General features: G+C 39.6%; 1 protein-coding gene across 11 annotated transcripts in view; it reads left to right on the top strand.

Annotated features, from left to right (window-relative positions):
* Positions 1-618: 618 nt before the first annotated feature.
* The window catches only part of KIF27 (kinesin family member 27), a 99,678-nt gene continuing 85,009 nt past the window's right edge, over positions 619-15,287 (top strand). For 8 of the 11 annotated variants that reach the window (XM_057548773.1, XM_057548774.1, XM_057548771.1 and 5 more), the window contains exons 1-3: positions 619-768; positions 8,135-8,519; positions 14,811-15,011. In XM_057548773.1, coding sequence (XP_057404756.1) covers positions 8,222-8,519; positions 14,811-15,011 — 499 coding nt within the window. In that variant the 5' untranslated portion in view covers positions 619-768; positions 8,135-8,221. Of the gene's footprint in view, positions 769-1,123; positions 1,268-8,134; positions 8,520-14,783; positions 15,012-15,287 lie in introns of all 11 variants that reach the window. The other 3 variants (XM_057548772.1, XM_057548781.1, XM_057548780.1) reach the window with 3 other exon arrangements.

Raw genomic sequence — 15,287 nt, forward strand, 5'->3', positions numbered from 1 at the left:
TATTATTCATCCATAAAAAGGAATTAAAGTTCTGATATATGCTACAACATGGGTAAACCTGGGAAACGTTTAGCAAAAGAAGCCAGACACAAGGCCACAAATTGTATGATTCTATGACTATGAAATGCCCAGAACAGGTAAATCCATAGAAACAGAAAGCAGATTAGTGGTCGCCAGTGGCTGGGGAAGAGAGGAACGGGAGTGACTGCTAACTGGTATGAGGCTTTCCTTTTGGGGTGATTAAAATGTTTTGGAAAAAGACAGAGGTGCTGGTTGCACAACATTGTGAATGTCTAAAACGCCATTGAATTGTACACTTTAAAACGGTTCATGTTATGTTATGCGAACTTAACTTCAATGAAAATAAACGGAATTGGTAGCTAAAATATTGAAAGCAATGTGAATCTTTCTCATATTCATCTTACAAACTCCTGGAGAGTTCTCTGGCTCAGCACTATGAGGGGGGTCCCTGGGTAGTATTTACTTTGTCGCTAATATGGGAGGCGGGGCCTCCAGGTGGCCGGCTCTAGGCTCCTCCCCGACGGGGCGGGGGGCATGGGCGTGGCTTGGCTGGCTGGGGCGGGGTCTGGGGAGCTTCCGGCCGCCCTGAGGGGCGGAGGCGCGTCAGCGCGGATTTTGCTGGTTGCCGGGAGAACCCACGACAACAAAAGGCGCGGGCTGCGGCAGTAGCTGCGGCGCGGCGGTGCGAAGTGAAGGCGAAGAGTACTGCGCTGCGCTAGCCGCGGGAGACTGGGGTTTCTCGAACCGGTCAGTGAGTGGCAGGCGGGCCGGGCCGGGCTGGCGGGGTCGGGCCTGGTGCGGCGCTGGCCTGCTCTCTGAGCTGGTGTCCCCGGCCGGCCGTTGGGAGGAGAGGGGGCCGGCCGGGGGATTGGGAGCCGCCGCGGCTCGGCTGGCGGGGAGGGCGGTTGGGGCGCCCGCAAGGCGGAGCAGTGCCCCCGAGGGGCCTGGGCCTATGCTGGGACTCCCAGGCGAGCGGCCGGGGAAGTTGGGTGCCCCTTGAGGTAGAAGGGCTTGGGGAAGACGGACGCGCGGGAACCCCGGGAACCCCGGACCGAGCCTCACGGAATCGGATCCTGTGTATTTCTTGTTTTCATGCTTCCAGCTGCGGTATCTGAAGAGGGGTGGAAAGGCCCACCTTCCTTGGGGATTTCGTTTTGTCACAGGCGTCCTTTTTCCATTGCGGATGTTGAAACTTCGGTGCATTCTAAGCTCTGCGGAAGTCTGAAAGACCCCTCCCTTAGAGCAGGTGATAATTGAGAAAGAAAGGGTGCCCAGATTCTTTCTTTGAAACACTTTAAAAATAAAACTTCGCCCACTCCAACTTTAAAAATCTTTGTTGTTTCCCCTGTTCGCTTCCTGTCTTCTCCATCTGTTCTTTATGCATTTGGGGCCTTTTCTGAGATCCTTATGAGATTCACTATCCATTTGCCAGAAAGTTTCTTACGAAAATATTACTTACAAACTACAATTTTTAGACAGTCACTACTTCTGAAAAGCCAAGGGCACGGGGTGGCCACGGTGTTTGGAGACACTTTTCTGATCAACGACATGGCATCAGTGATCAAATATTTCTTCCTTTGCTCAGATTTCAAAACTCCATTGAGTATGCCAGCCAGTCGGATTTCACCTTTCTTTACATTGATTGGTGAGATTAATACGTACGCTTCTGATGGCTGTAATTGATCAGAATCTGAAGAAGTATAAGTGCTATGGATTTTTTTTTTTTTTTAAAGTTTTACTTGATTTTATTTATTTATTTATTTATTTATTTATTTATTTATTTTTGGCTGTGTTGGGTCTTCGGTTCGTGCGAGGGCTCTCTCCAGTTGCGGCAAGCGGGGGCCGCTCTTCATCGCGGTGCGGGGACCGCTCTTCATCGCGGTGCGCGGGGCTTTCTCCATCGCGGCCCCTCCCGTCGCGGGGCACAGGCTCCAGACGCGCAGGCTCAGCAATTGTGGCTCACGGGCCCAGCTGCTCCGTGGCATGTGGGATCCTCCCAGACCAGGGCTCGAACCCGTGTCCCCTGCATTAGCAGGCAGATTCCCAACCACTGCGCCACCAGGGAAGCCCCAGTGCTATGGATTTTTTAAAAGACATGTAAATTCTTTTTAAAATTTTTTAAATTTACTTTTTATTTATTTTTTGGCCGTGCCGCAGGGCTTGTGGGATATTAGTTCCCCCACCAGGGGTTGAATCCCCGCCCACAGCAGTGAAAACCCAGAGTCCTAACCACTGGACCGCCAGAGAACTCCCTAAATGTAAATTCTTGTATATTAATTTTTTGCAAGCTATATGTTTATGGGCCCTTATCGGTTTTTTACTGATTAGAGTAGGTGAATTTCTATTGCCTTTGTAGCCAGATTGTTTATAGATGTTTCTATTAAAAAAAAAACCAAGAAAGTGAAAACATCTCAATTACACTTGGCACCTTTTATTAACAATTTCACTGGAAGTAGTTAGGTTTAGCTTAACATAGACCATGACTTTTGTTTTAATGTGATGGTATAAAAAAAAAGAAATAGGGGCTTCCCTGATGGCGCAGTGGTTAGGAATCTGCCTGCCAATGCAGGGGACACGGGCTCAAGCCCTGGTCCAGGAAGATCCCACATGCCTGCAGATCAACTAAGCCCTTGCGCCACAACTATTGAGCCTGCACTCTAGAGCCCTTGAGCTGCAACTGCTGAGCCTGTGTGCCACAACTACTGAAGCCCACATGCCTAGAGCCCATGCTCCACAACAAGAGAAGCCACTGCGATGAGAAGCCCGTGTACTGCAACAAAGAGTAGCTCCCACTCGCTGCAACTAGAGAAAGCCCACGTGCAGCAACAAAGACCCAATGCAGCCAAAAATAAATAAATAAATAAAATTTATATATAAAAAAATAAACTAATTTGTATGATAAAAACTCCTAATATAGGTGTTCAGAGACATTTGGAAGAATCAAGTCATACTACATCCCTGTAGTTTCTTTGGAAAAGTTTGCAGTACCAAATGATTGTAGAGTCCTTTATTGTCCAGGAAAAGATTTATCATATTTATGAATATTTATTTTTTCAGTGCAGAATTTCACTAGAATGATTAAAACTGCCAAGGTTAGGTGCATCCCTTTGGCCATTAAAGATAGTTTGTTGACTCTGTTTTGGGATTTTACAGCACAGGGGAGCTGATATTTTTTTACTCTCTTTGGACTCTTAGTAGAGTGATGTAAATGTTTTTCTGTTATTGTGATCTTTTTCAGACTGTCCACTCACAAAATTATAAATGCACAGTATTGCTGCAGAGTTTTTTTAAAAGGCTAGTGAGTATTAGATATGTCTTAATTAACATTCCATTGCATGTAGTGCTGAAAATGTTATTTTAGTCCATTAGTCTGCTAGGTTACTTAATGATAGTGTTCAAGACTCTTCTCCAAAGAGCCCAGTCCTATCCTAAACTGATTATTTTTCATCTGCATTTAGATGTAGATTACATGTCACTTTTCAAAAAACTTTTATATGGTGTAAGCATAATGCTACCAAGACTGTGAGCATTCATGTACAGGTTTTTATGTGAACATATATTTTCATTTCTTTAGGGTATATACCTAAGAGCGGAGTTGCTGGGTCAAATGGTAACTCTGTGTTTAACTTTTTGAGGAATTGCCAGACTGTTCCAAAGTGGCTGCATCATTTTACATTCCCATCAGGTTTCCATATTCTCTACCTTCTTGCCAACACTTACTATGATCTGTCTTTTTTATTATAGTTGTGTTAGTGGGAGTGGAGTGGTATCTCATTGTGGTTTTGATTGCATTTCCCCCATAGCTAATGATGTTGAGCGTCTTTGCATTTGCTTATTGATCATTTTTATATCATCTTTGAAGAACTGTCTTTTCCGATCATTTGCCCACTTTTTTTTTTTTTTTAGTTTATTTATTTTATTTATTTATTTTTGGCTGCAATGGGTCTTCGTTGCGGTGCATGGGCTTCTCATTGCGGTGGCTTCTCTTCTTGTGGAGCATGGGCTCAGTAGCTGTGGCGCACGGGCTTAGTTACTCTGCGGCATGCAGGATCTTCCCGGACCAGGGCTCAAACCCATGTCCCCTGCATTGGTAGGCGGATTCTTAACCACTGCGCCACGAGGGAAGCCCACCTTTGCCCACTTTTAAATTTGGTTGTCTTTTTACTATTTAGTTGTAATAGTTCTTTGTATATTCTGGATACAAATCCTTATTAGATATATGACTTGCAAATATTTTGTCCTATTCAGTGAATAATCTTCATTTTCTTTTTTTTAATGTTACAATATTGTATTTCTTTTTAAAAAAATTTTATTGGAGTATAGTTGATTTACAATGTTGTGTTAATTTCTGCTCTACAGCAAATTCAGTTATTTATATATATATATACACACACACACACACACATTCTTTTTTATATTCTTTTCCATTATGGTTTATCACAGGATATTAAATATAGTTCCCTGTGCTATACGGTAATACCTTGTTGTTTATCCATCCTATACATAATAGTTTGCATCTACTAACCCCACACTCCCACTCTGTCCCTCCCCCACCCTCCCTCCACCTTGGCAATCACAGGTCTGTTCTCTATGTCTCTGAGTCTGTTTCTGTTTCATAGATAAGTTCATTTGTGTCATATTTTATTTTATTTTTAAAATTTATTTATTTATTTTTGGCTGTGTTGGGTCTTCGCTGCTGCATGCGGGCTTTCTCTAGTTGCGGCGAGTGGGGGCCACTCTTCCTTGAGGTGCGCGGGCTTCTCATTGCAGTGGCTTCTCTTGTTGTGGAGCACGGGCTCCAGGCACGCGGGCTTCAGTAGTTGTGGCACGTGGGCTCAGTAGTTGTGGCTCGTGGGCTCTAGAGTGCAGGCTCAGTAGTTGTGGCACATGGGCTTAATTGCTCCACGGCATGTGGGATCCTCCCGGGCCAGGGCTCGAACCCGTGTCTCCTGCATTGGCAGGTGGACTCTCAACCACTGTGCCACCAGGGAAGCCCTCATATTTTAGATTCCACATATAAGTGATATCATATGGTATTTGTTTTTCTCTGTGTGACTTACTTAGTATGATAATCTGTAGGTCCATCCATGTTGCTGCAAATGGCCTTATTTCATTCTTTTTTATGGCTGAGCAGTAGTCCATTGTGTATACGTACCACATCTTCTTTATCTATTCATCTGTTGATGGACATTTAGGTTGTTTCCATGTCTTGGCTATTGTGAATAGTGCTGCTATTCACAGCACTAGTCTTTTCACTTTCTTGGTGGTATCCTTTGAGGCACAAAACTTTTAAATTTGATTAAGTTCATTTTATCTACTTTTCCTTTTACTGCTCATTGCTATTGCTTTTGCTTTTGGTGTCATAAATGAGAAACCATTGCCAAATACAAGATTACAAAGAGTTACCCCTGTGTTTTCTTTTAAGACTTTTATAGTTTCAACTCTTACGTTTAGGTCTATGAACGATTTTTTTTTGTTTTGTTTTTTTAAACATTCTTGAGTATCTTTTTTTTAAAGTTTTATTTATTTTTTGGCTGCATTGGGTCTTCATTGCTGTGCGCGGGCTTTCTCTAGTTGCGGCAAGCGGGGGCTACTCTTCGTTGCAGTGAGAAGGCTTCTCATTGTGGTGGCTTCTCTTGTTGTGGAGCATGGGCTCTAGGCGAGTAGGCTTCAGTAGTTGCAGCACGCAGGCTCAGTAGTTGCGGCATGCGGGCCCTAGAGCATGTGGGCTTCGGTAGTTGCGGTGCACGGGCTCTGTAGTTGTGGCTTGCAGGCTCAGTAGTTGTGGTGCACGGGCTTAGTTGCTCTGCAGCATATGGGATCTTCCCAGACCAGGGATCAAACCCGCGTCCCCTGCATTGGCAGGCTGATTCTTAACCACTGCGCCACCAGGGAAGTCCTATGAACCGTTCTGAATTAACTTTTGTATACGATGTGAGGTAGAAGTCCAACTTCATTCTTATGCATGTGGATATCCAGTTGTCCCATGACCACTTGTTGAAAAGACTATCTTTTCCCCATTGAATTGTGTTGACACTGTTGTTGAAAATCAGTTGCCCATAAATGTGAGGATTTATTTCTGTATTCTCAGTTCTTTTCCATTGATCTTTAAGTCTGTCGTATGCCAGTACCACACTGTCTTGTTTACTGTTGCCTGGTTTTAAAATTGGGGAAGTATGTCCTCTAACTTTGTTCTTTTTCATTATTGTATTGGCTATTTTATGTCCCTTGAATTTCCATATGAATTTTAGGATCAGCTTGTCAGTTTCTACAAAGAAGTCAGCTGGGATTTTGGTAGGCATTCTGTTGACTCTTTAGATCAATTTGGGGAATATTGCCATTTTAATATGTTAAGTCTTCCAATCCATGAACATATGTTTTTCCATTTATTTAAATTTTCTTTACTTTCAACAATATTTTGTAGTTTTCAGAGTGTAAGTTTTACACATCTTTTGTTAAATTTATTCCTAAATTTATTTGATTCTTTGTAATGCTATTGTAAATGGAATTGTTTTCTTAATTTATTTTTCAGGTTGTTCATTGTAAGTATAGCTACCAATTTAATTTTTTTAAAACATTGTCCCTGCAATTTTTAAAAAATATTTATTTATTTTACTTTTGGCGGCACTGGTTCTTAATTGTGGCACATGGCATTGTTCGTTGGGACGCACAGGTTCAGTAGTTGTGACGCGCAGGCTCTAGAGTGCATGGGCTCTGTAGTTGTGGTGCACGGGCTTAGTTGCCCATGGTGTGTGGGATCTTAATTCCCCAACCAGGGATCGAACCCTCATCCCCTGCATTGGAAGGCGGATTCTTTTTTGCTTGTTTTTAAAAATAATTTATTTTATTTATTTATTTTTGGCTGTACTGGGTCTTTGTTGCTGCACACGGGCTTTCTCTAGTTATGGTGAGTGGGGGCTACTCTTTGTTGCCGTGTGCGGGCTTCTCATTGCAGTGGCTTCTCGTGTTTCAGAGCACGGACTCTAGGTTCACAGGCTCAGTAGTTGTGGCGCATGGGCTTAGTTACTCCGCGGCATGTGGGATCTTCATGGACCAGGGCTCAAACACGTGTCCCCTGCATTGGCAGGCGGATTCTTAACCACTGTGCCACCAGGGAAGCCCAGAAGGCGGATTCTTAACCACTGGACACCAGGGAAGTCCCCCAATATAATTTTTAATGTATTAATTCCACCAGAGATCTTCAGAAATAAGTACCATGTAATTTAGGAGTGGAACAGCAGTTTTTCTGTTAGTTTTGGTTATTTTTGAATAGAAAATTTAGTTTTAAATTTACATTGACTTATAGAAATCCGTAAAACTATTTTCATGGATTGATTTCTAACATTTGCGACGAAGAGGAGATGTTATTTTTCAGTACATAGCTGTAAAAATCTAAGGGTTTGCTTTGTACTACTTGTGTACGTGTACAATTACCCAGTTATTTCCTTGCCTTATGTTTCTTTTTAATTTATTTATTTATTTATGGCTGAGTTGGGTCTTCGTTGCTACATGGGCTTTCTATAGTTGCTGAGAGCGGGGGCTACTCTTCGTTGCGGTGCGCAGGCTTCTCATTGTGGTGGCTTCTCTTGTTGCAGAGCACAGGCTTTAGGCACACGAGCTTCAGTAGTTGTGACACATGGGCTCAATAGTTGTGGTGCACAGGCTTAGTTGCTCCGTGGCATGTAGAGTCTTCCCAGACCAGGGCTCAAACCCGTGTCCTCTCCATTGGCAGGCCGGTTCTTAACCACTGCGCCACCAGGGAAGTCCTTGCCTTATGTTTCTAATTCCCCAATTATTCAATATTTAGATTAATGAGCTGGGAAACATATTACCACTATAGAAAGAATAGCATAATGGAATCCCATGCACTTATCACTTTGCTTCATCATTTACCAACTCAAGGCTCCCATCCCCTAGATTATTTTGCAGCAAATCCAGACATCATATCATTTCATCTATAAATTATAGGTATACTTTTTCAAGACAGATTTACTCTTTGTAGCTATCTTATATTAGAACAAAACCTGCTTTAATTGACTTTGCTTTAGAAGTTGCTTAGTTTATTAGGATAGAGAAGTCAATAACTAAATTTTGTTTTTATTTTGATACACAGGGGTCCAGATCTTACGTAAAATGGATGTTTCTCACACTAGATACTGCATATTAAGTAGAAAATCTATTTAGTAAAATCTAAGCTGCCATGGAAGAAATACCAGTAAAAGTTGCTGTAAGAATTAGACCTCTGCTGTGCAAAGAAGTTCTTCATAATCATCAAGCTTGTGTGAGAGTTATTCCAAACACCCAACAAGTTATCATTGGGAAAGATAGAGTCTTTACTTTTGATTTTGTTTTTGGCAAAAATTCCACTCAAGATGAAGTTTATAATACCTGTATAAAGCCACTAGTGTTGTCACTCATTGAGGGCTATAACGCAACCATTTTTGCCTATGGACAGACTGGATCTGGGAAGACATACACCATTGGAGGAGGCCATGTTGGTAAGATTCTCATACTCTTTGACTTTTATTTGAGACAGTAGAAAGAAGCTGAAATACCACAGTGCCTGACACATAGTAGGTGCTCAGCATATTAACTGAATGAAATAATCAATAGGATAACAGATGTGTTCATAAGATCATCATCTTTGAAAGATTTGTTTTAAATATTGAAGTTTCATTAAACAATTTATGATTATATTTGCTTGAGGAAAGATGTTTAAGACAATGTTCAGTATTCAGCCCTTTGCTGTTTTTCCCCAGTTTTGAGATATAATTGACATGTAACTTGTATTAGTCCAAAGTATATAGCATAATAGTTTGATATATCTATATATTGCAAAATGATTACCACAGTAAGTTCAGTTAACATCAATCACCTCAGTTACATTTTTCTTCTTGTGATGAGAACTTTTAAGTTCTACTCCCTTAACAATTTTCACAGCTTGGTCACATACTTACAGCTATATGGTTTTTTTTTAAGAGGCCATGAATACAATTTTAATTCCTTAAGGGAAAAGGTTATTAAAGTTATCTATTGTCCTAAAATATTTTAGCTGCTCTAAAATACTTCATACCAAAAGAAATAGATCACCATTAGGAAGAGTTTTTGATGTTTTTTTCTGCTAGTTTAAAAAAAATTAATGTTCATTGTAAAAAGAATTGCAAGTGATGCTTAAGAAATCTAATTAAGCAAATGAAAGCTCCTCTCATTCCCAGGAAATAACAGTTTGATGTATACATTCAGAGTCCTCTAGACATTTTTCTAGGTATATTACAAGTACTCACACATGTAGTTTTTTGTTTTTTTTTGTTGTTAGTTTATTTGTTTGATGAGGTATTTCATACCTGTGATTCTGTAACTTTCTTTTTGCATTTAACGATATAAAATATCATTTCATTTCTTTCCATTTGGGTCATAGAGTTTCACCTCATTTTTTTGGGCTGTACATATAATGTTCCATAGTTTGAATGGATCATAGTTCATCCATTCCAGTATTAATGGACAGGATTAGTGGTTGGTTTTGATTTTTACTGTTATAAAAAGTTACAGTGTATATATCTTTATACATTTAACTTTGCATCCGTTTGTTAGTGTTTCTGTAGAATAGATTCCTAGAAGTAGATTTGTTGAGTAATGGGTATGCACATTTAAAATGTGGATAGATACTGACAAATTATCCAAAAGGGTGTACCAGTTTATATCCTGCCACCAATATGTGAAAGCCATTTATTTGCTCATATCCTTGCCAGTTACTGGAAATCATAAATCCAAAATTTTTTTTTCACTATCTGATAAGTGAAGAATTGCACTTTGTTGTTTGAAGTTACATTTCTTGGTGTATTTGTGAAAATAGCATTTTTGATTTCCCAGCCTATCTGTAAGACACCAATTCTGGGTCAGTCATCTGCTGTTTGATTATTGACCATGCAAATAATGTAGTTTTTTTCTCCAATAAATAATTTACTGAGCTTTTGCAGTGGCTAGAGTACCATGCTAGGCACTGTGGTAGATGAAAATCTCTTATTTTTCAATATGATGCTTATTTAAACTACTATTCATTTCCCTGCTTTTCAGAACCTTGGATTTACCAACTTTTACCAGGCGTAATCTTCTCTAAAAACTTTCATTTGCATACTCTTTAAATAGTGTATAAGAGCTAAATGATGGCTATTAAAGTATAAAACTTTACAGTTTTTCTCTCTGAAATAGTCTTTCAGGAATATAAGAGTGACAGTGAAAATGTGATCTTTAGGTTACCAGAATACATTTTGAAGCTTCATTTGTAAATATTATTTGTAATTCAGCTTTTTTTTTTTTTTTTTAAGTCTTTTGAGTTACTGTGCTTTGTTATCTGTTGAAGTGGGAAATGAATGAGCTATTTCTGATCAGCCTCATATTCTGGCTAATCTAGAATGCATATATTCAATATATGCTGGAGTTTATAGATAGTACTATTGGCTAGTTCCTGGAAGCTCTCCAAAAGGAATTTTCACTTTCCCTTGTACTGGAAAAACCTGCAGCTTCCCATATTTGCTACATGATGGCAATCAAAGGCGGTCCAAGTTAGTAAGGTTCAGATTTTCAGGATGTTTGTTGCCAAAAATCTGAACATTGGTAATCTTCAACTTGGAAGCAAGTTGTTTTTAAGGTTCATTTGTAAGCCACCTTTTTGTAGCTTGGAATATATTTTCCATGGAACAATGCTAAAAATGGTGGGCAGGTTTCTAAATTGGCCTACAGAAACTTATTTAACTTTAAGTCCAATTTATTCTTTTACTTATTCTAAATTTTATCTTGTACATTTTTTTACTATTTTAAAAATTGTGGTTAAAAAAATAAATGTAAAACAAAATTTACCATTTTAACCATTTTTAAGAGTACAGTTTTATGACATTAAGTATATTCACAGTGTTTTGTAACCATCACTGCTCTTTCCAAAATTTTTCATCTCCCCAAATAGAAGCTTTGTACCCATTAAGCAATAACTGTCCTCCCCCGCCATCCCCTGGTAACCTCGAATTTACTTTCTTTGACTGTAAGTTTGCCTCTTCTAGATATTTCATAGAAGTGGAATCATACAGTATTTGTCCTCCTATGTCTGGCTTCTGTACTTAGCATAATGTATCTAAGGATATCCTACATGTTGTAGCATGTATTGGAACTTCATTCCTTTTTATGACTGAATGATTTTCCGTTGTATGTATAAGTCATCTTTTGTTTATCCATTCATCTGTTGATGGACACTTGAATTGTGTTCCCCTTTAGGCTGTTGTGACTAATGCTGCTGTGAACATTGGTGTACAAATATCTGAGTCTCTTGTATGCATTTCTATTCATTCATGTTATTGTGTTAATCTGTGTTCTGCGTTGCGGAAGTGATGGAGGAGAAGAGGCAGTGATGGAGGAGAAGAGGTGTAGAGATGTTCCCTCCCTCATTCCTGGATTGAGGTCTTGGCTTGGGCAGAACTGGTCTTTCTGTACCTCTCTTCTGCATACGTCCTTTGTTGCCGTTAGACCCTGGCTTGCTCCCCTGTCCCTTTCTTATGCCTGTTTACCCTCAAACTACCTGTACCTTTCCATCCCAGAAATCTCAAAACATGCTTTTTGGCTAAATGTGAAGAAATATGACACAAATAATTTTTTTTAAAGGGTTCTTGCTAACATAAATGAGTTGCATTCCAATGATAGGGATTCTCCCCAGACCATAATAAATGATCTAAAGAGAGATATTTTAGATATTTTAGGTACTACCTGTACCTATTTTGAACTTCACTGGTGCCACTTATGCCTATTGCATTCCTGGGGTTTTCAATAAATATTTTCTTATTAAATCTTTTATTTTTGCCTTAAACTGTTATATAAATATCATTTAGTTTTTTTAATTGTCATGTCATTTGATTGTAAGCTTTTTTTTATGCTGCTTCCAATTCTATACAGTATATTTAGTTTATTTTTAAGTTATTTATATTTAAAACTTTTATTTTTAGACTATATATGTTTATTTCTTTTTTTTTTTTTTTTTTTTTTTAAATTTTATTTATTTATTTATTTATTTATTTATTTATTTATTTTTGGCTGTGCTGGGTCTTCGGTTCGTGCGAGGGCTTTCTCTAGTTGCGGCAAGTGGGGGCCACTCTTCATCGCGGTGCGGGGACCGCTCTTCATCGCGGTGCGCGGGCCTTTCACTATCGCGGCCCCTCCCGTTGCGGGGCACAGGCTCCAGACGCGCAGGCTCAGCAGCTGTGGCTCACGGGCCCAGCCGCTCCGCGGCATGTGGGATCCTCCCAGACCAGGGCTCGAACCCGTGTCTCCTGCATTAGCAGGCAGATTCTCAACCACTGCGCCACCAGGGAAGCCCCTATATGTTTATTTCTAAAGGTAAAAATTCAGATATTACAACCATAAGATAAAAGTAAAAGTTTTCCTTTCTTTTCTCTCCCTGTTCTAACTCCCCAGATGTAACCACCATTTTTTGTGAATTTTTTCAAAAATATTCTTTGCATAGATATGTATGTTTTCTTTTATGCAAATGAATTTGCTCTGCAGTTGCTTCTTTTAACTTTATGGATCTTAGACATCTGTTTAACAATAGGTGCATGGTATACCATTGTTAACCATTCTCCTACTAATGGATTTATTAGTGTTTGGAATTTTTTTATCAATTACAAGAAATTTTTACTGATCCTTATACAACACCTTTGGGTATGTGTACATGTATTTCTTTAAGACTATATCTGAGTCAAAGGGTGATCACGTTTCAACTTTTGATACTATTGATACTAATGTTTCTCCAAAAAAGCTGTGCTGGTTAACATTGTCATAGTATTCTAGAGGACCAATTTGCTCACCTTGAGGAAATGGGGCATTATCAAATTTAAAAATCATTGCTCACATGACATTTTAAACAGTGAATAATCATAAACAGTGATCACAGTTTTTCATTAATTACATTGATGTTCACAATTACATTGTGAATACAGTTTTTCATCAATTACAATGATGTGATTTTTAATAGTATTTTAGTGTTAATAATTGAGAGAATGCTGGGTAAATCAGTCTTTATTGTATCTTAAAATAATGGTTACATTTCTCACTTCCCCTCTGTTTTATCCACTCTCGCTGCCATCCACCACCCCACTTCTCTCTGCTCCTCTTTGCAGCAGAACCTTGAAGGTATTATCTGTGACTAGTGGTGTCAGTTCTCCTCTCGGTCTTTCTTACACTCACTCCATTCAGACTTTCATCTCCACTACCACTGACACTGCAATTGTCAGAATATCACAAATGACCTTCACTTTACTAAATTTAGTGGTCAATTCTCATCAAACCGGCCTTTCAGCAAATTTGATGCATGCTCTCCACTTGGTTTCCAGGCCACCACATTCTTGGTTTCCTCCTACTTAACTGGTCACTCCTCATGCTCTTTTGCTGGTTCCTGATAAGTGAACCAACAAATGATGAAGTGCCCAGGGCTCAATCTTTGGTGTTCTTCTCTTCTGACTCTCAGCTTTTCCCCTTGGTCTCATCCAGCCCTGTGACATTAAATACCATCTATATATACCTTCCAGTTTTTTACCTCCAGTCCAGACGACTGTCTTGTACTCTAGTCTCATATATCCAACTGCCTATTCAACCTTCCCAATTGTATCCCTAATAGATACCTCAAACTTAATAGGTCAAAAAATGAACTTCTGCCATTTTCCCCTTAAACCAACTCAACACACACTCTTCCCTATATCAGTTGATGGCAACTCCACTGGCTCAAGACAAAATCTTGGAGTCATCCTTGACTCATCACTTTCTGTCACATTCCATATCCAATCTGTCAGGGAATCTTAATGGCTCTCCCTTCAACATAAATCCAGAATCTGGTCACTTCTCACCTTTCTCTGCTGCCAACCTTATGCCACCGTCATGTCCACCTCTCCCCCGAACCCTCTAGACTCCTGGATTAGTGCACTGGTCTCCTAAGTGGTCTCCCCACTTCTGCCCCTACCCTTCTATGATTGAGGCAAAACGCAGCAGAGTGGTCTCTTTTAAATCCCAAGTTACTGCTCTGCTTCAGTGGCTCTCATCTCACCCAGAATAAGACCTAAAGTCTATCGTGGTCTACAAGGACCTACATGGTCTTGTTTCTGTCACCTCTCTGACCTCATGCCCTGCCACTCTCCCCTTGCTCCCTCTGCTCCAGCTACAATGGCCTCCTTGTTTATGGATCACACCATTTTAGCACCTTTGCGCTTGCTGTTCTGGGACATTCAGATACCTACATGGCTCCTCTGCCACCTCTTTCAAGTTTCTGCTCAAATGTCAGCTTCTCCGTGATGCCCACCCATCATGACTTTCCTATTGAAAGTTACAAGCACCTCCCATCAAAGGCACTTACACTTCCAGTCCCCCTTACCTTGCCCTATTTTCTTCTCCAGGCATACTTAATGCCTTTTAATATACTATATAATTCACTTATTCTTTTTTGCTGTTGTCAGTCTCTCCTAGTACAGTTCCTTAAGGGCAGGGATCTTTTCCTTGTTTTGTTCACTGATGGTTCCCAGGGTCCTAGAATACTGCCTGGCACATAGTAGGTACTATATAAATATTGAATGAATGCATGAATGAAGTTTGAGTAAGAGCATGCATGTGAAAACTTTCACTTCTGAACTTTATAGAAAAAAATGTTCTATTTTTCTATTTTAAAAATTTATAATAGAAATTTGAGAAAATAAATTTATTGATTGTAGCTTTTCTTATATCTTAAATTTCAGATGTGCTTTCTTTCTCTAAATTTTCAGCTTCAGTTGTGGAGGGTCAAAAAGGTATCATTCCTCGTGCTATCCAAGAAATATTTCAAAACATCTCTGAAAATCTTAGCATTGACTCTAAGATAAAAGTGTCTTATATAGAAGTATACAAGGAAGACCTAAGAGATCTTCTAGAATTGGAGACATCTATGAAGGATCTTCACATCAGAGAAGATGAAAAGGGAAACACAGGTAAAGTAGCCTACTTAAATGATAGTCTTCATTAAGAAATGAATATGATTTAATTCAGTTTCTGAATATTTTCCAAGGATTCTTTAAAAACAGACATAGAAACAAAATGCATTTGTTTTTGCTTTTAAATTGAATAACTTATTGATTACCAGTAGCAGTTAATGCACCCAGGTGAAAAGTAGAAGTTCAAGGTGGTTGGTAAGATGAAGTTATTAAGGTGTAATTCCAAATACAAATGACCCTTGAACAATGTGGCGGGGAGGGTGGCGATTAGGG

The sequence above is a fragment of the Balaenoptera acutorostrata genome, chromosome 6 (assembly GCF_949987535.1).
Source record: "Balaenoptera acutorostrata chromosome 6, mBalAcu1.1, whole genome shotgun sequence".
Lineage (NCBI taxonomy): Eukaryota > Metazoa > Chordata > Mammalia > Artiodactyla > Balaenopteridae > Balaenoptera > Balaenoptera acutorostrata.